The sequence below is a fragment of the Puntigrus tetrazona genome, chromosome 10 (assembly GCF_018831695.1).
Source record: "Puntigrus tetrazona isolate hp1 chromosome 10, ASM1883169v1, whole genome shotgun sequence".
In the NCBI taxonomy this organism is placed as follows: domain Eukaryota; kingdom Metazoa; phylum Chordata; class Actinopteri; order Cypriniformes; family Cyprinidae; genus Puntigrus; species Puntigrus tetrazona.
Genome location: NC_056708.1, coordinates 6718918 through 6739249, shown reverse-complemented (window position 1 = coordinate 6739249; position 20332 = coordinate 6718918). Strand labels below are relative to the sequence as shown.

At 40.3% G+C, this 20332-nt stretch overlaps 1 protein-coding gene across 1 annotated transcript in view; it reads left to right on the top strand.

Annotated features, from left to right (window-relative positions):
- The window catches only part of pcdh1a (protocadherin 1a), a 71492-nt gene extending 67162 nt beyond the window's left edge, over positions 1-4330 (top strand). Inside the window, exon 5 of the mRNA XM_043250708.1 lies at positions 643-4330. Within this exon, the coding sequence (XP_043106643.1) occupies positions 643-1016 (374 nt within the window). The 3' untranslated portion in view covers positions 1017-4330. The remainder of the gene's footprint in view (positions 1-642) is intronic.
- Positions 4331-20332: the final 16002 nt, after the last annotated feature.

The following is a 20332-nucleotide window of genomic DNA, read 5'->3' as shown; positions in this document are numbered from 1 at the left end:
GGCTCACTAATTTCAGACCTGCCAATCAATAAGCCTTAGTGCTGAATTTTCCTTCAGGGGCCTTGGTGGGTCTCATTTAGTATTGAATGTAGGATACTGAATGTGAGCGTGCCTGTATGTGTATATGTACATAAATATTCAAGACATGTATATCGAGGGATTGCAGCCCAAGGGACATAAATGCAGTGCAAAGTGAATTGCACTTTCACCCTTTTGCCACCCAACTTCCAGTACGTATGGGGGCATGCGGACATTCGAATGCACCTAGCAACCGTCAGTCTGCATATCTACACTATGAAGAAACCATTTCAATTCAAATGACTTGAAGGAATCAAACCAGAAGATTCTGACCCAGAGTAGCCACTGAAGAAATCCCAGTATGCAGTGCATAACAACAGCACTGTGCATAGCAACAACTGCCTCTCACATAGCAACCACACCACAGTGCATAGCAACCACTGGCAGCTCTTTGTGTATTCCCTGTTAGTTGCTTGCATTTGACGCTAGGTGAACTGCAGTGTCTCTGTGACTCACCCGGTAGAAATGAACTCGAGTGTATCAAAACAAGTTTTGATTTGCTGTTCTTTAGTATCATTTACTCATTATTAAAGATTGCTTTTTTTGTGTGCCTTCCTCTCACAGATATTCGCTCACTGCCTGATGTTGCCATGACGGGAAACTGCAGTCAGGAGTGCAGCGAGCTGGGTCACTCAGATGCCTGTTGGATGCCCGGTCAGCCTTCGCCCGTTCGCAAGACCCGCAACCCCCCTAAACTATCCACGTTTGTGCCTTATCAGGAGAGGGGGAGCCTGGGACGCCTGGCCAATGGGAGCGTTAGGCTGGGAGGAGAGGAGAACAGGCCGCGCCTCCCACCTTCCCGTAGTGCCTACTCCAGTAGTGACCACGCCCCCAGTGACCACGCCCCATTGGAGGAGGTGCCTCTGAGCGTGACGTCAGAGTTCCCGCCTACCAGCCCCCCCTCCAATCACGCCTCGAAAAGAGAAATATACCTGTGAGATAACCACACCCTTCATGTTTGATTGACGCACATCAGAAATTGCAGAGACACGGTTGCGAAAAGAGAACATCGTATTTGCGACAGGATATCAATTGAATAGAAAAACACGCTATTGTCATAATGTCAGAGTAGATTGATTTTATTTATTTATTTATTCATGCATTCATACATCTATTTATTATCACTTTTAACATGTTTTTCCGTTTCTTTTAACTGTTCGTACTGTTTTTGTTTACCGCATACCATCAAAAACAACCAACGCATACTTTTACGTGACTAACCAACTTTTAGCTTCGCAAGCCTACAGAATGTTCATGAGTTCTTTTACTAGATTACCAAGTGCTGAAGTGGGCAGGAGACACTGCTGTAAAAGGGTCTTGAGCCACATCCAGCACTCTTAACTTGATCCTGTCCTCAGAGGAGAGCAGTCTTTATACATGTAAAACGCTGTAAATACATTTGTATGGTGTATATATGAATATTACTATCAGGCTCGAGTTGAAAAATAGTGTGAAAAGTTACATCTAAATCAGCCTGAACACCTGAAGTGTGTGTCGGTACCACTGCTTTCGAGGGTCTGAACGTTTGTAATGGCCGCATGGGAACGTGAATAGACGAGCTGGAGTGGAGGGAAAATGTCCCGATGGTGCTCCGTGACCCTCGTTGCGCCCGTCTAGGACCCGGATCCTCTGCAGCACGGTGTATAGCTGTGTGTTCGGTAAGGGCGGGCGGTGGGTTTAACAGCGATTAACTCACTATGACAGACCTTAACATATGCCGGTGTATGCGTTCATGCGTCAGGGGACCTACTGTCACGAAAAGTAACACATGTGGCTTCTGGCACATTAACACGCTATTCAACAGATGAGAATGTGCGTGCATACTTTTGTGTCATGTGGCAGAACTTGTGTTTTTTGGCACTGTGAATCTCTCCTGAACTCCCACGATGTAGTGCAAACGCTGCCTGGCACTCGCAAAGACGCCTACGGCTCACACAGCACAGCCTCAGTGAGGAGGAGACCACCTGCCTCCCCTCAAATTATCAGTAGAGTTTTGTTAACTCGACTGCGCGTTAAGTCCACAAACACACCTAGTCTCCATCGAATGGGTCCATTTTCACCACGCATATATTCACGGTCCTGTTTTCTTTGTTTTTTACGGTTTGAGATGAAATCTTTATGTCCTATTTAGACTTTGTTTGAAGAACAAATGTATTAATGCCTTAAAACAGTTGTATATAACAATCACAATGGACAAATTAGACTGATAATCCTGTCTTGTCTTTCGCATGTCAATTGTGCATGTTTTTTTTCCACAATCGAAAAATGACAAAATGTTACAAACGATCACGTCACCATTAGCCTATTTTCAGCCACACTTTGTTTTTTCATAAATGTTCTGTCCCCTCCATCAACTGGGTAATATAGTTTTTTTCTTTGACACTGTGCTGACTATCTAACCTGCTCTAAAGCTGTGTCTCCCTCCAAGTTTCAGAGAATCTCTGGGGGACCATTTTGACAATGACTATCTAGTGTGCTCAAGAACCATATATCTGATGGACATTATCATTACTATTGCATCACGGTGCATCGCCTCAATATCTCTACTTTTTCTGCACCTACTGCAGCGCGGTACCTGCCTAGATCCCGGCGCTTGGGCGAGCGTGCTTTGTCTGCAGGGGGGTTGACGATGGGCATTTCCTTAATTAGGGTGAGTAATGAGTGTGGTGCAGTTGGCATATGCGAACACTCCAAGCCCCAAAGGAAGCACAGATCACAGAAAAAGATCCTGGTCCAAACGCTTCAATTGTTTAGCGAGTCGCATTTTTCACTGCACTTACCTCATCGCGACTGCCTTCAGCACCTCTCGCCGAATAATTAAGGCTGAAACGTATGGAAATTACTGGACGTAGCCATGATTAAATAAGGCGAATGATTATCCCGCCCTAAGGAAAGAAAGCACATTATGCTGTTTTCAAAGCCATTTAGTGACTCTGATAGGAAAAAAATAAAAATCCGGCGAGAGTCATGATCCAGCGTAATTAGCCCAGCTCGCTTTTCCTCCTTCGTGCTGCAGCCGCGCTCTTCCCGGGCGAACGTGTGAGATCGCTGACCTGGACTTAACACGGCTAAAAGATAGAGATGACCACAAAACTCTACCACCACTTAAAGGCTTTCATCTATTCAAACTCTGAGTGAAGCAGGTTCTGACCTTCCTCCACTCTGATGCCGGCCTGAGTCAGATAGTCTGAATTGCAGGTTTTGACTCCTCTGGCTTCATCTCGGCTGTTTTATTCCTAGTAATTCTAAGGCTAGACTCCTAGAGTCCTTCGGCCCAAAAATGCCGGAGGACGGATGGAGGAGTGTCCACTTCTCGTGGTTGTTTTTTAAACTGGTGTTTAGATGTGTGCTCTTTCGCTGTTAGATGTCTGGATGTGATGAGACGACCGTAACGAACGAGGGAGTCTTTTCTTCGTCCTTAGAGCGAGACTTTTCTTCATAGACTAACGAAAACTGGTGTTTGTGGTAAGCATCTCTTAAAAAGTGTTCTGTACATAGCTCTCCACATTCCTTTGCGTGGTGTCAAGCAGGCGACGAGTTGAGCATGAATTCCAAAGATAATTGGTAGAAACCGTTTACTGTTCTTGCTGAAATGTTAGTGCCGGTTCAGAAACCTTTTCTTGAGAACAAAAGCGACGTTCACTGCACAAAACTCATCTTCACCGTTCACCCCAAACTGAAGACAGCTGCCTTGAAAGTATGTCTTTTGCAGGAGAGTTCAAAACTTGTTATCCTTAATTGTTGGTTATATTTATATAGGACTAAAAATGCTTGTGATGATCTGTTTTTGTACAGTTTTATGTACATGCAAGTGAAGCTTTTTAAATCTTACAACAAAAGCCGATGGCATATAAAAATCGTAAAGTGTTTATTGAGATGTGCACATCTTGCCTTGGATGGATTGATCTTTTTTGCCGAGTCAGTGTGAATGTGGCCGTCGTATGCCTGCACCGTAGTCATTCACTGGCTCCTGTCACCGAGGGCTTTATCAGATTTTATGTTTATTGTGAACAGTGGATTGTCCGATCCGACTTGTTTGTTTGATTCCCATGTGTTTTGTTTTGTTCCGTTTCCGCATGTTGAAAACAAACCCCTTGTAATAAGTCCTTGCAAAGTTTGTAATAAAATGAGTGAAGAAAAAAAAAACAAAGAAATACATTTGCTTGGTGAGTCATTGTTTAAGAATGAATCTAGGGACTGTGATCTCTCCATAAAGCTTTTTCATTAATAAAGCAAATTGATCTGACAAAGATATAAGACTCAATTTCTCTCTCTCTCTCTCTCTCGCTCGCTCTCTCAAATTTTTTCCTCATTCTGGGTCTCTTTGCCTGTGTAAACAGAGAAAGAGGGAAAGGTTACGGTTTTGCCAGACTGACAGGAACTTAATAGAACAGAATAGCGAATGTGAGATCTAGTAATGTGAAGCTCTCACTTCACAAAAGCTGTCCATCAATATTAATGATCAAAAAACACAAGACCCCGAATTTTCTCAGCCTCGGAAACCTAATTCTCTTCTCTACAAGGAGTTAAACCGTTACACCCAAGACCTCCCAATACTCGACAGCACAATAAAGACGAAGCCATAAAGATGATAACGCCGAGATGAAAGACAATAAATCAATCCGGCTTTCATTTGGTGCGCTGTCTTTATAGATATGCCGCGACGTAATTCGCGCACCTCTGAAATGATAGCTTTCACAGATAAAAATAAATGGATGTGAGCCAGCGAACAAACGCTGCGAAAAGCGAGAGCCATAAACAAGTTAAAAAGAATATCAAAGGTACAAGATGGAAAGTGAGGTAAATACTTGGAGCAAGTATGTGAGTAAACAGGCGAGTGTGAAAAATGCACATTACGCTGTCAAGCGCGCGAACAGGATCGTTCAGAAGGCCAAACTGCCCTCTAATGGTCGTCGGGAGAACTACAGCACCCCGCGAAAAAAGGCAAAAGATTAGCGTTTAATGCCCCATACTCAACAGTCGGGATTAATGAATCAGACAGCCTTCCTTTCTGCTGGTGTTCTTCAGTTTCTTGTTGACATCACCTACAGCGTACGTGTTCCCGAGGATGGCGGATGAAACGAGTGAAGCCGCATGAATAATAATTGAGATCAGGATGATAGTGCTTTCTGGACCACATAGAAGCGCACTTCGCAGACAGGGATGCTCGTAGCGGCTGCGATGGGAGGACCCACTGAGTTTTTTTCATTAATCTCCTTCTAATGGATAGGCTTTCGCTTCGCCTCGCGCACTGCGGGCTGAGCTTTAAAAAGAGCCGTTTCGCTGGTGTTTTGTTTGCGTGCGGCTGGGGCATTTGTTTCTTGTTGCGAAGGGAGCCTCGGCAGAGAGGGTCTTTCTTCAAGATGAAACTACCCCCTCGGCTACTGCCTACTGTTGATGTGCTGTTGCCATAGAAACCTGGCCCCTCTCTCTTTCTCTTCCTCCCTCACCCACGCTCCTTCTCGCTCGCTTCGTTAAGCGCGGTGCTGCCGGCAATTAGAAGCAAAGCCAGCGGCGGGGACGGCTGCCTCTCAAATGTACTCTCCAATTAAACACTGTCAAATAATGGCGTATCTCAAAACCGCCGCCTCCCGCCGTCCCCTCCTATCACACGACACATTTGTGCCTCTAAAGGAAGGACAGTTGCAGTCGCACCTAAGCAAACAGAAGAGGAGATCGATGCGCGCGCAAATTCCAACCTTTTTCCGGCAGCATCCGTAATGATGCTAAAGGCGGCGTGCTTTTCCTGTAGTCACTAGGCGTTAAAAACTTGATTATTCTTTCATTCAGCAGAAAATGCATGTAGCTGCAAGCCCTAAAAAGGTTTTCTCCACAGTATTGATTGCACATTTTTCAGGAAAGTGAGGTGTTTTACAGATCGCGGGCACTTAAGACTCATAGAAAATTGCTGGACTAAAGCCCTCTCATATTCAGCTATTTGTACCGCTGTCCTACATATCGACTCTCATACACTATAGACGTAATTGGTGCATTAAAATCAATGGCGCAATTTAAACAGCATCATCATTAAAAAGGTTTATGGGCAAAGTCAATAAGCACAGAGGAGACGGTTCGGAACCCCAGGCGCATGCGACGTCGCACATGAAAAACTCATTTTGCGTCATACTGTACGTGCAATCGCGCCGATTTTTTATTCATGCCAGCCAGGTACTGCGTGCACTCCTCTGCTGCCCAATAGTGTCAATAAAACGTCTCTTTGTCTCATTTAACACCCGATTACGTCCCACCTGAACTCAATCTTCCAATCATCTATGATCCCGAAACAGCCTAGAGCCATCCATCAGCCCTGACAAACACAGCGGCCATACGCCACACATCACGGCAGTGCCTCCTCACCCATTCATTGGCCCCCCTTCCACAGTCGCTTAGGCCTCGGGAGGCTTCTCCTGTATGTTCAAGTGGAAAATCACTTTTTGAATAACTACTTGTCCCTTTCGCATTCATTCACTGCCTCGTCTGTGGCATTCTGCTTGATAAAAATGGCCGATAGCTCATGACTGGCAGACAGAGAGAGAGTTACGGCGTGCTATAAGAGTCACATTCGTGGAGCAGTCACACAGGAAGTACTATTAAAAGTCATATTTTATTGACCCGCACCGCGCGTGTTTGTCGGGTTGTTAAAACAGGATTATTGAAATCGCAAAGACATGGCAGAGAGCTCCGAATCAACAGTGCCTTCAAGAGAGAGGCAGCTCAACACTTCCCTGCCCACCTGCTGAGCACCATCACACACCTAGAGACTCGCTTGAATTCATCTTCTAATCCTAGAAACATGACACTTTAACATTAATCTAATTTACTGCAAGTCTCTGCCCAAATGGAATTAAAACAGCTTTTTCAAACCACTGGTGTACATGCATTCGACAATGTCTGAGTCACCTGCTGTATGTATTTATATGTGAATATTTATATTCTGCACCTTAAAGGAATTTTTCACCCAAAAAATGAAGATTTTGTCATCATTTACTCACCCACTTGTAGTTCCAAACCTGTATGTGTATATTTTTAAGAAACAAACACAACCAAAGACCTCCAAAGTAGAGAAAGAAAGAGGTCAATGGGGACCAACATCATTGGTTTTAACACTATTGAGTATTTAAATTTTTAAGCACAAAAAAAAATTATATATATATATATATATATATACATATATATATATATATATATATATATATATATATATATATATATATATATATATATATATATATTTATTTTTTTTTTATTTTTATTTTTATTTTTTTTCTTCACAAAGCTTCTTGTTGCTTCATAAGATTCAGGTTAATCAACTGATGTCACATGGACTATTTTAACAATGTTATCTAACAACTTTTTTCGACGTTGAGATTTAATAAAAAAAAAAATCTTAATTTGTGTTAATATCTTAATAAGGTCTTAGCGGTTTGGAATGATATGAGGATGAGTAAATAATGACAGAATTAAAATTTTGTGTCGAATTAAACTTTTAAAGGGCGTATAACAGGTTTTTAAATGAAAAAAAATAATCTTATATCTATAGTGTTTTGTATATGAACAAAAATGTAAGATGTTAAAAATATAATAACTGTTGTTCTGTTTGAAATGTTTATGTATTTTTGAAACAACACGAGGGTGCCTAAATTATGTCTGAATTAAAATTTTAACCTTTAAACTCATTTTCATTTGCGCATCCTTTCAAAAGGAGCCGGTCTGTGTTGAAGTGATGATGAGACTGGGTACTGGTAATGTATTTGTCACTGTGGTTATCTTCAGGCATTGTGTGATGATTCAAATCTACTGGCACCAGCAGGGGCAGCGGGTCAATTATGGAAGCTGTGATGTCTGGGTCTGTGAACTACTATAATCTGTGTCAAATTCTTTGCTTGTCTTGATCCTCCGATAATAATGGAAATCCACACAAGCCCGGATATCCAGCAATCTTTTGGAAATGAGGTATTTCACCTAAAGGGTCAAGGTTTGGCTGTTTAGCATGGCTCATTAACCCCTGCTGGTAGATGTTGTATTTACACCACGAGGCTGCATTTTTCTCCATTAAGCACTCTGAAAAATATCATGGCACTTGCAATCACCTCACAATGCAGCCAATATTAATTATTCCTCTACAGCTGATCAGCATGATTTAGACCTTAATGTACGTAGTAGTAGTACGATGCTTGTTTTGTTCCCATAGGTCTGGCTAGCGCTGAAAAAACATAGCATATTGTATGAAAAGCACACTGTGTTATGGCAATTTTATTTTAATTATCCTGCCATTTAGACAGGTTAGCAAATGCGATAGCTGTTTGCTTTTAATGCTAAATACATCACACATGTTGTGACACATCGCATTAAGCAAAGCCAAAAAAAAAGGTTGTTCTTCGCTTACAGGTGTTAATTAATGTTAATGGATTAAAATGTACACCTTGGCTTTTCTTTCCCAACTGATTTTTATAATTTTATCTTTTTTATTTATATTTCTTCATCTTACATCATTACCTCACTGTGCCATAGTTATTTCTGTGGAGCGGTCCTTTGCAGTTTGCAATCTGAAGGATAAAGAAACTAAATGAAATCTCGGTGGATGCATCCTTTTGTTTAAGAAATCATTTAGACAGTAATTTGGGCTTGACAATACCTTTCGGTTCCACAAATACGCTGCGTATTTCTCCATCTGTGACTCCTCGGTTACGTCTACTCTTGTGGGCAGCCTCTCTTTCCAGTCCTCTGGGGAAAGAGGTCCAGTCAGGCCAAAAAGTTTTTTTTTTCAATATTTAACAGGAGCTTAAAAGGGAAGTTAGAGAAAATAAAAACTTCTTAAATCGAGAGAAGATTCGATATCTCAACGAGAAGATTCTCCCGCGAGAAACTCACTTAGCAACCCTAGACAAAGTGGATAGAAGCAGATGCTCAAGAGGTAGAGTGTAAAGGCAAGAAAATGGAGAGCAAGGAAAGATGGATCTTTTGTTGTAAACACAGGGGGTGCAATTAAACATCATGTGTACAGCTGCTCCGAACGATTTTATTGAAGGCCTTACGGAGTTACTACAAAACACGCCGCCGCTAATGGTGGAGAGAAGCGGTTTATTTTGGAGGGAGATCAGTCGAGAGCCTAATCAGAGCAGCTTTTACATATTTATCTTGCGCGAATAGGGCCGGATTATTTCGACGTCGTTTTGTGCGGCAACATTGTTTGCATTTATTCTGGAGGTTTGTCGGATATTGTTATGCACCTGAATGAACCCTCCAGGCACGGTGAGCTATAGTGCTTCCTCTGCCTCTGAGGGTGCAGAGGCGGCTCTCCTGCACTTGCTTGATGGCTTTGTAAAGACAGTCAGGGTACAGTCGGAAAACACGGCGTTTTGTTGAGAAATGTTGTAGCTGCTGGGGAGAGCAGAACTGGCAGTTCCCAGAGAAGAAGAGACAGGCTACATGATGGAGTAGGGAAGGGGGCTCTCATTTAGAAGATGAATACTGACAGGCGGTCTCCCGGCGGACCTGCTCCTTCTGTCCAACGTGAAATCTAAAGGAGAAGCACTCCTGATTAAGCACACACCTGGGCGGTTGAGTGGCATCAGCTGATCTCAGCCGTGGGAGACTCTGATCAACCCCTCGCGCTCATTTTCTGCTCTTTCAATCCTTCTGTATCAAAGCATAATTGCCATGCTGTGGGACTAAGTCTGCGGTTTATATCTTGAACCTGTTTCACCTGTTTACAGACGGCTGAGGTTGGATGCACGTGATTAGGGAGAAAAGCGAGTGAGTTTCTGTGAATAATGCAGAACAGTTTTGATCTGCACCACCGGTGTAGCCTTGAAATATTTTGTTTGTGAAGCACGCAGTTTTTTTTTTTTTTCCTGATACGCCACAGCTCGTGTTAGGCTTGTGCGCCTTGGCCTACAGTGAAAGAGAAGTAAAATACATTACGTCTTTAATGACAGCCAGAGCCATTAATGACAGGCACTTCCCCCGTGTCGCTTGCCATCTACCTCGAGAAAAAAAAAAAGCGCCTACCTCTCGCTAAAGCTCTGATCTTGTAGTCTCATTAAAGCTCACATTTTTTCCTTAGCCCTCTCCCTTCTGAATAAAACTTTCTCCCTTTCGGAATCGATTCCCTTCTAATTAAAACCACCCTTTCTTTGTGTCCGTCATCTAATTAAAAGGCTCCCATTCACTTTTCTATATGTCGATCCACTTAGCAGCACATAAAAAAAAAAAAATCACACCTTTTTCTCTGTTCGCAGATCGCTCTAGAAAGTTTCGGCTTCTACAACCCGAAGCTCTCCTCTGAAGACAATTCTTTCGTCGTTCCTCCTCTCATGTCCACGGTAAATTGGACTGAGAGTTGTTGGTAATTGAAGATCATTGTCTCCCTCCTCAGGCATCGAGGTTTCGCCGTAGCCCTAACAATACACCTCTCTCCCTCGGCATCCAGCCAATTTCAGCCCATCCACTTTGTTGCTTCCCAGGCTGGATCTTCTAAAGCCATGTGGAATTGGAGGTTCCATCTTGAACCCAGAGTGCAGAGTCACTTTTTTCAGCTAGTTTTCATCCACTGTCCTTGGCGCCGGACCCGTATCTCCCAGGAGAAGTATCTCTCCCAGTTCACTAACTTACAGTCCTGACTTACTGTGTTTTCAGACAAGAACTACACACACCAGGCCTGGCTGTCCAATTACGATAGTGCAGATTGTGCCTCAAAACAACAACACATTGAATTCAAGATAATGGCGAGTCTCAAAGCCATTATTCAGCGCATGATGTGTTTTTGAAGAAACGGTTGAGGGACTTTGAATAGTCTCAGTAAAAAAAATAAAGCATATGTTTTGGGTGCCACATGCTGTCACATTTCTTCTCTTCCACTCTACATAAATTTGTTCTTTTGTTGCCAGGAGACAGAAAGCCTTTTGTTCTGGGGAGGAAAATGGGGGAAAAGTGAGACTTGATAACCTCTCGGCTGAACTCTCAAAGATTTCGTGATGGAATGGAGAATATTCTCCGGAGGATGTGTTGACTTCATAAAGAGTTTTAACGTGTGAAAATGAGGACTTTTTTCTGAGCAACACTAATCATGTAATGTAAAAGTGCTTTATTGTAGGAGAGAAGCAGGAAGTCAAATGCATTTTAAATTTATTTCTTACACCAAAACTGACATGTTTCACTTTTATAATGAGTACTCCCTTCACACTTGACTAAACTTGTATTTCCTTTTTGTTCTTGTGAGATGGAGGACGCCAGTGGAGCTCTACTCTCTCTCTTTCTCATCACGGCGAATGTGTCTGAAGTAGAGCTGACGAGTGCGGTCAGGTTTCTCAAACATAGTCAGAAAATTCAAATGAATAAAGCAGATACTTCCAAAAGTCAATTATTCCGGATCTGTTGTTTGTGTTGATATAGTGCTGTAAGAAAAAAAGCAGAGGTTGTGACAGAGAACGAGACAACGCACGAGTAGCAATGGACCTTATTCAGGTGAGATCATATTTCATTTCCACATATGAAAACCATACTGTGAGGGATAGATGTACAATGGGTTGTACTGTTGCGTCAATCAAAATAGGACTTCCTATGAAAAAAGAACCAAGATGAATGCTGAATTGTGCACCGGTCCATTGTCTAAACCAAATGGGTATCATTTAGTTGTATGCAATAAGAGACCGTGCGCAAGATCTGCTTTCAGCAATGGAAAATTGTGAATATTTCTATTGCTCTGTATCGGTGTGGCCACAAATGATTTCACCTAGCCTCTTGAAAGCATTTACTTCAAAACCAAAAGCCACGGCTCTGTGCAGTTAAAAAGGTTACAGACTATACTTCATGGCAGCTTGCAAAGAGTAGGTTGTCTGGGCAATTTAAAGTAGATGGTTTTCACTTACATTGTTCTCTAGACATTAAAAGTTGAGACAGTGGGAAAATGAACATACCTAATTATATTTCAGGTGTCTCAGGGCTTAGCCATAAGGATGACCTGCTGCTTAGTGATTTATTATAATAACTGAATAATTTCCAGCTATTATGGCAGACTTTATTTGTAAAGACCACTTAATGTGCGATAAAAAGAAAATTCTTAATTAAAACATAATGTTTGTGAGATGTAGATCTGAACTACTGGCCCAAATGAGCAAGTATAAAAAAGCTTGATTAAGAAGTTGGCACAATGTGTGAAAAATACATGTTGTAAGAATGGGATATGTAACACAGTACCTGGAGACAGTAGAATGGGATTAAATATGGCGTCTGCCCTGAATAGGGCCGTATTACTGAAGGGTTTCAGTTATGTAAGCCAGAAGTCTCTCACACCTTTTTTCCCTCAAAAGGTGCTGTAATCTCTCTTCATGGTGAGGTAACTTTAATGGCCTGTTGTGGTTTAGGCTGTTTTGTGGCGGTTACGGAGCGTTTGCTCTCGAGCTCTTTCCAGAAGCGCGGGAAGCGGGTGACAAATCATTGCGTTCCTTGCGTCAGCCGTGCGATAGGACCACTCATGCAAAGCAATGTTTCCGGCTGCTTCAAATGAGATTCATATCATGAACGAACACTCTCTTACCTTACAGCGCAGAGAGAAAATGGTCCAGTGCTAACCCTCTCCCAGCGGCTTTATAAAGAGGTGATCTTGAGGGAAAAAAACCCACTTAAGCTTCAGGTTTGGGGATGAGATGAATTCATCATTTTATAGGCCTGCATAAATGAAAGGCTTTCTGTGAGATAACCTGCTTCATCTATTTTCACCCATAAAATTCAAACCAAAAAATGAATTACGGACGGAGTCTATTACTCTCCATACTGCATATACAGAGCAATCATGCAATGACCGTCGTTTTAATTTGTGTCCATAATTCTTTTACGAAATGTAATTTTGAAAAGGAAAATAAGTTCTATAGATATAATGAAGCATTCTTATCTACGTTTAACCTGTTGCTGAAAAAGCATACATATCCAGATCATGCGCCATTTTGGATTTAACGCCTTGTTTTTGAATGCAGTTTCACTATACAGTCAGGTCCGCCCTCCGTCATAGCAGAGGTTTCTGCAGTTCCCTCACTTTCAAAAATATAAACTTCTTAATTCCTCAGGAAGTGAGTCAACCTGAGAAACCAATCTGAGAAACATCGTTCACAATATTTAAATAACCACATGTCTCCATGTCTGTCAGCCGTGGGCTCGTAACCAGCAATCCGCGAATGAATCCATTGATAGAATCTCTAGTGATTCGGTCAAATGGGTTCATGTTTCGGTCTGAATGATCAGTACGCGCTGGATTTTTTGGAGAGGTTTCACACTTTGTGTTCGTCGAAATACCTGTATGTGAATACAAGATTTTTCAGCTTTTGGAATAGCAAGAAAGCTATTTTACACTCTTAAAAAGCGCTGGAGTAAGAAGCCCCGATTGCATATTTATACTACAGTTCATGAATAGCATTTTCCAACAAGTCAAATGCCAAAACACATCACGAAAACCTTCGTTGCTAAAAGATAGTTTTCCGATTTTTACTTTTAATATAAATGTTATATTAAAGTAGTCTATCAAAGTAATTTTGAGAATCGCGTCTCAAGTGATTAAGTGAAATATTGGGAGTAATGATGCTGGAATTAAAATTTTTCATCCAAGGAATATATATTTTCAAAAAGAAAACGGTCATTTCAAATTGTAATATATGACAATATTGCTGTTTTTAAATTGATGTAGCCTTGGCGAGCATAAGAGATTTCATTAAAACATTCAAAAGCCATCATTTCTTTTTGACAACTTTTACAAGTATATAGTATTCGATTATATTTCAATAGCTAAGCCGTGTACATTTTTAAAGAGAAATATCAGAGTTCGTAAGGAAATTTTTGTATCTTGGCAAATCTGAACCGTTTTTTATATTGTTGAGGGTTCTGTCTCTCTCTCTTTCTCTCTCTCTCTCTCTCTCTGAAAACACATCAGAGACATGTCAGCAAAAGTCTCCATTTGCTCTTTATTTAATCTGCAACTGTCTGGGAGAAACCATTGAGATGGAAGAGTTCTTTTCCTTCCTGTACAGCTGGTTCTCACAGGCCTCACACGGAGCCGCCGTAAACTGTTCTCTAATTTCTTCCCCCTCCTCTGCCTCCACTCATTTGTACATGATTATTCGCTAAGGGCTAGGTTCATCCCACCTCCTCCCTGTGGTTTACACCAGAGATAATTGGAGGAAAACTCTGCACAGATCAGCCTATGTGGATCTAATTGTCCATTCACCCTGGACTGTGCTCCTCGCCTCAAAGAAAACCTGCACACGAAACAATGATTCCAAGTAATACGACGATTGTTTGTGCAAGTGGAAATGAATACCTTTGCTTCTCAAATTAAATATTTAGTTTGACCTATTCTCTTCTTTCTCGTGGCTAATTTTTATTTCTTTCCGCAAGCTACGAACACGAAAGCGATAGGCCAACTGTCTACGTTCTGCGCGCCCTGCCCTGTCTGTTCTCATAGGGGAAGTCGCAAAGGAAAGGAAGGAAAATACAGAGTGAAGCTGCAGGTTTGAAAACGAGAAATGAGGTCGTAAAACAAGTCACCGTCATCCTTGCCGCATTATCTGACAGCACCGGCAAAAAAAAAGCTTAATTTCACGTCGAGCATGTTTGTGCTTTTGCGGGGCGCTGCTGTGATTCGCTGAGGGCATGAGACGAGAGCAGAGAGCTGGGAATAAACCAAGCAGGATGTCATCTGTCACAGAATGCAGGCAAGGTGACAGACAGCCACCCGTGGCACTTTATTATCAGTGGGTGTAGTTATGAAAATTATAGCTGTGCTTCAAACAAACGGGGCATAATTCATGTCAAACTGCTCCCTATGTTAAAAAATCATAATTTATAGATGGTGAATTGTATACTGATTGTAGAGGAAGATGCTCTGTTTTGACAATCAACAAATGATACGGTAGAGAGACCGTTTTGTTTTTGCTTTTAAGGTAGTTGTGAAATCCGAAGCCTCATGTTGGACACCAGTCTTTATTACATTGTGAATCCATGTAGCGCTTTTAATGTTGATTTTTTTGTCGATTAAAGGTGCTATGTGTATTTTGACTGTAATAAAGCACATACCATAATATGTTTGGAGATATAGGAAACAAGTCTTGTTTCTTTGAAGAACAACGCTACCTCCAGTCATTCTACTTTAATATATGTGTTCTGTGTCAGAATTACACAGAATTACAGCTTACCCAATAGTATTTTGAAAGCCTGTGTTGCCAGTTGGTGGAAAACCCTGCATATCCTCGCCATTGAAGCCAGCAAACAAACTGCATCAAAAATTGGAGATTCAGCTTCAAGCACCCATCTAAAAATCTCCATGTCCAGAGTCATAAGGAGAAACGGATAAACCCCTCAACGTACGTGGTTCATCGTTGTCAGTTTCTGTCAGTGCTTGTTTCTGTTGCATGTCCCCAATCTGGCAACCCACAGAAGTGTGGCGTCTGAGGAGAAGGAGGCGGAACAAACTACTCTTTCCAATATTTTGGGAACCTTTTTGGCTGCTAACTGTCAATATCAGACACTGCAGCTGTAAAGGGAATATTCCAGGTTCAGTTGAGGTAAACCTCAATTTTAAGATAAATGAAATTCTAAAAAAAAAAATTCATCTTGTCTTATGTAATCAAAGTTACAGTGGAACTTTGAAAGTAAATAAGGCCCATTTTGGGAAGTTTTGAAAACTGAAATACAAATGTTATAAAAGCACTTACAATACGTTTGCTGTTAGCTTTCTAACTAATTATTTTGATAGCCTTTGCAGGGTTTTGGTCTTTGTGGTATTTCGTTGTCGTGGCAACAGTTTTGTGAAACTAGAAAAGGTTACCAAGTGATTTTTTTTTTACAGTAAAATCATGTTAACACATACTGTTTATGTAGGACCCCTTTCACTTACATTGTAAGTGCTACGCCGTGTAAAATATTCTTGCTTTTTTTCCCAAAATAAAACAGATACAAATGGTGTCAATTGAGCTTCATTTAGAGAGAAAAAAAGAGGAAAAGACACCAGACCGAGCAATTTTCTCTCAAAGTGCACAGGCCGGTTGGCTTACGATGGATCAGGCTGTATCCTTGTAATGCTATCATTTGGATATACTCTAGTTGGAGACCATCTTGAATCTGGTATGCAGTTGGAGCTAAACGCGGCGCTTAAATTTGCTCGCTGTGTGGTGGTTCGATCAACATTTATATCTAACGGGTTCATTTTATGCCGCCGGTGATTGCGCGACAGTTCCCGACGCTGTGTAATGTGACTGTATGGGGTGTTGGCAGGCCGTTCTAATGTGATTGTGTATGCGGTGTGGAGCCGTCTAATGCGGGACTGCTTGCATTCGCCGGGCCGCAGCTAGTAAAGAGATGTTGCAGTGGGGAAGTCCTGCAGCACCATAATGTATTTACTCTGTAATTTGTGTCTCAGTGAGAGGCCATATATCCTGTTTAAGAGTGACACCTCCCCTCCCTGCGGCCCACTGTATCCCTGCCTCTCTGACGGAGACCTCAGCTCGCTGTGCTGATGGATGAGCACGTCAAAGCCACTTCTGCCGCAACACACACACACACACACACACACACTCACTCGTGCTCCTGTATGCAGCAATGCATTCGGACACACAAACCTGAGTGTGCACAAATACTTGTGTGCAGTAACTCAAATCAGATCGCTACAGGTTGACTATAATATATTTTTAATATGTTTCATTATTATGATAATGAATACATTGTCATTGTTTTATCACTTATAACTATAGATTTATTTTCACTTTACGTTTTTGTGGTAAATATTATGTAAAGATTTGTAATAAACTGTCCTGATATCATGATGAGGAAAAAGCCTCATTCAAAAAAAATTACAATTGTTAGATTAATAGTTTTTATTAGTAGCAGAATTAGTAGTATTAGAGCACACAAAAAAATAAAAATCACCAGGAAGCTCTTTTTATACATTAATAATAATGTAATATGACATATATATATATATATATATATATATATATATATATATATATATATATATATATATATATATATATATATATATATATATATATATATATATAGTGTATGTATATAAAAAAATAAAGGTCAGATTGTCAAAATATATGTATAATGAAAACAATAATAATTTAATATAAATTTACTTTAATATTTAATAAAAAAATTACAATTTTTTTTTAATAATAGACTACTTATTAATATTTACTGCTACTAATAATACTACTACTAAAGAAATTACAACTAAATCACAAATATTACTGATCACATTACATAATATATGTATATGTATTCTGTGTGTGTGAGTACAATTTGTTTTTATTTTGTCTTCTTTATTTCTTTTTACAAACAATTTGAAACCATCATTAATATTAATAAGTACATTTATAAAAACTTCTGGTTCTGGCACTAGTGTCCTTTTTGCTCTCTCACTGACCCATATGGGCCTATATGCATATGTACACAAATAAATACATTCACAAAAACTACTCATTGCAACTACTTAAGTGTCTCTGCATGTAAATGTTGTGTATTGTACTCATGGCGGTGTGTCAAACACATGTTGCATGTATTGAAGAGCCCAGCAGGCCCTCTGTCACCATGGTAACAGATGTGCATGACTGAAAGGATTCTTCTCAACGCTTATAGGACACATTTAGATAACAAGAGTTTGAAGCTTATTTTCCCACTTCTGTATAGTTCAGTGTTTCCGGGCATTTTGAATATAGACATGCGGGACATAACCGCTCCATTCCCTCCATCAGGGAACATAACCAAGACACTCGGTTAAAATCAGGTGTTAGATAAGAGAGAAAAATCCAACATGTGTAGTGTTGGTGGTCCACCAGGAGCAGGTTTGAAAAACACTGCTCCAGTTTACAGAGCCTCTCTATGATAATTTCATAGATTGTTGGCAATGTTTTTTGGATAGTTCTCTTGATTATATAAATATTTTGGATGAAGCAGAAAGATTAATATAAAAGTAACATTTAATTGGTTTGCCAGCGTTTGTGTGCTTCATGTTATCATAGCAGGAATAAAGCAATAGCCCGTATTTAGACTTTTATGAATTTTATTACATAAGTTAACAAAATGTCAAACCAAAGTAGATTCTGCAAACAAATTATGTCATTTTCCAGAACGTTTCTGGGCCAATTACTTTAACCAGCTGGTCCAAAGATCACATTAACTGACATACTGTAAAAATGGGATTTTAACTAAAAAAACTGTGAAAATGCAACTGTAAAAACCTGTTAAATGGTTAACGGTAAATTCCTGTACAATTTACAGGGATGAAAAACATAAAATGACGTTCCCAGTATTCCCTGCATTTCAAATCTTGTTTGAATTTGATGTTTTTTCTTTAAAATCTTCTTAGTTTCTCTTTTCAGTTATGTTTATTTGGGTTGTGTGTCACATCCAACGTTGTTAAATTAATGTTTATTGTCTATTTGAGTTTAATGAGTTAAACTTTTGTGTAAATGACACAGTGCACCTTCTATATGTGTTACTAGTTAAAAGCCACTTGTGATTGGCTTTGGTTCATCGTGTGACTTTTTTTTTTCACCACCTGCTTTTGGTAGTTATCAGTGTAATTCAAAGGTACAAAACAGATTACAGTACTTTAATAGGTTAAAGTACATTTGTCAGTTGATGAAATTACAGTATATAACTGTAAATTTAAGTTAAAATCATTAAACCTAAACACATTGTTACCGTATTCTTTAAGGTAGAATTTCGGCAACCATATCTGCCAGTTTTTAATCGGACTTTTTATCTTCCATTTTATCTTCCAAGGCAACAGATCTCACGGTGTGATTTTAGTTCTCACAATTGCATAACTGCATTACTTTTTTTTCTTGCAGTCTTGATTTTTTCTTGTAATCATAACTTCATCTCACAGCATAAAGAAAATGATGAGGTGAATGTGATTTATTTTTGCTAGCTTCCTTTGCATTCGCATTCATATCCAACAGTTTTTGTAACTTCTTTTAAATAGAAAAAGTACATTATTTTACTTTTGTATTGTGACTTCCAAGAGAAACAGAATATTGAATGAGGAAAATAGAGAGTGTGGCTTGTTTTTTTCTACTGCAAATTGATTGAATGTAGTAAACTAGGCTTCGAATGTGTGCACTCAGAAAACCAGAAGTTTAAATATATGGTTAAAAAAGCATGATTTCAGCAATGATAGACATGGTAATCAAAGCCAAACAGAACAGCTTAAAGCAAAGCCCTATTCTGAAAAAGAGGGTGGGGAACAGCAGCTCACTTGCATTTAAAGAGACATGCACAACAAACATTATGTTCCTGCGCCACTCAAAATTATATAATAAATAATGAGCTGAAACCTGAGACGTATATTACACATTGTAAAAAGGGGCAAAATAGGTCTCCTTTAAAGCCTTGCATAGTGTAAGTCAGTTGTGTGTATAGCCTCCAAAGTCTCTGTGTGCACTCCGACATCTAGATGGTGTCCTGGGGGATCTTTTTCCAGACCTGGTTTAGGGTATCATTGAGCCTCTGGATAGTCTGGGTTGTTACTTGGTGGCTTTAGATGCTTCCATACATAATGTCCCAGAGGTTCTCAATTGGACTCAGGTTTGGGGGACATGAAGGCAAGTCAGTGACATCAATCCCTTCGTTATCCAGAAACTGCCAACACACTCTGACCACATGAGACCGGGCTTTGTCATGCGCTAGGAGGAACCCAGTGTAAGGTCTGACAGTGGCTTTGAGGATTTCATCCTGGTACCTAACTGCAGCAAGCATACCTGGCACCTGGAGGTCTGTGCAAGCTTATAAAGATATTCTTTACTTTCCCACCCTCAAACATGGATAATGTAACATCTGATAAAAACGTACATTTTTTTAACTGTATATTTTCATTAATAGCAGTCTTTCTTGTAAAGTGTTCTTTGTCTTACCTTTCTTTAAAATGAATGCATCTTGGTTTAATATTTCGTTATATAATGCAATGACATTCATGTATTTTTTAAGTGCGGCTTAAGCATCCAGATACTTTTTAGGGCCACTGTAGTTCTAAATAATGCATGTGCCTAAAGCAAGTTTGCTTTGCTGAGGATCCTCAGCCATCGCACTTCTTGCGATTGAAGAAAACTACCGAGCTCTTCCAATGTATCTGCGAAAACAAAGAGCTGCCATCGTTCACCAATTTAAAAAGTGCAAGACTGTGCGGGTGCAAATGTCACTCTCAGATAACATCTTATCATCGCGCTAACATTCAGCACGCCTGTTCCTGTACATGATTCGT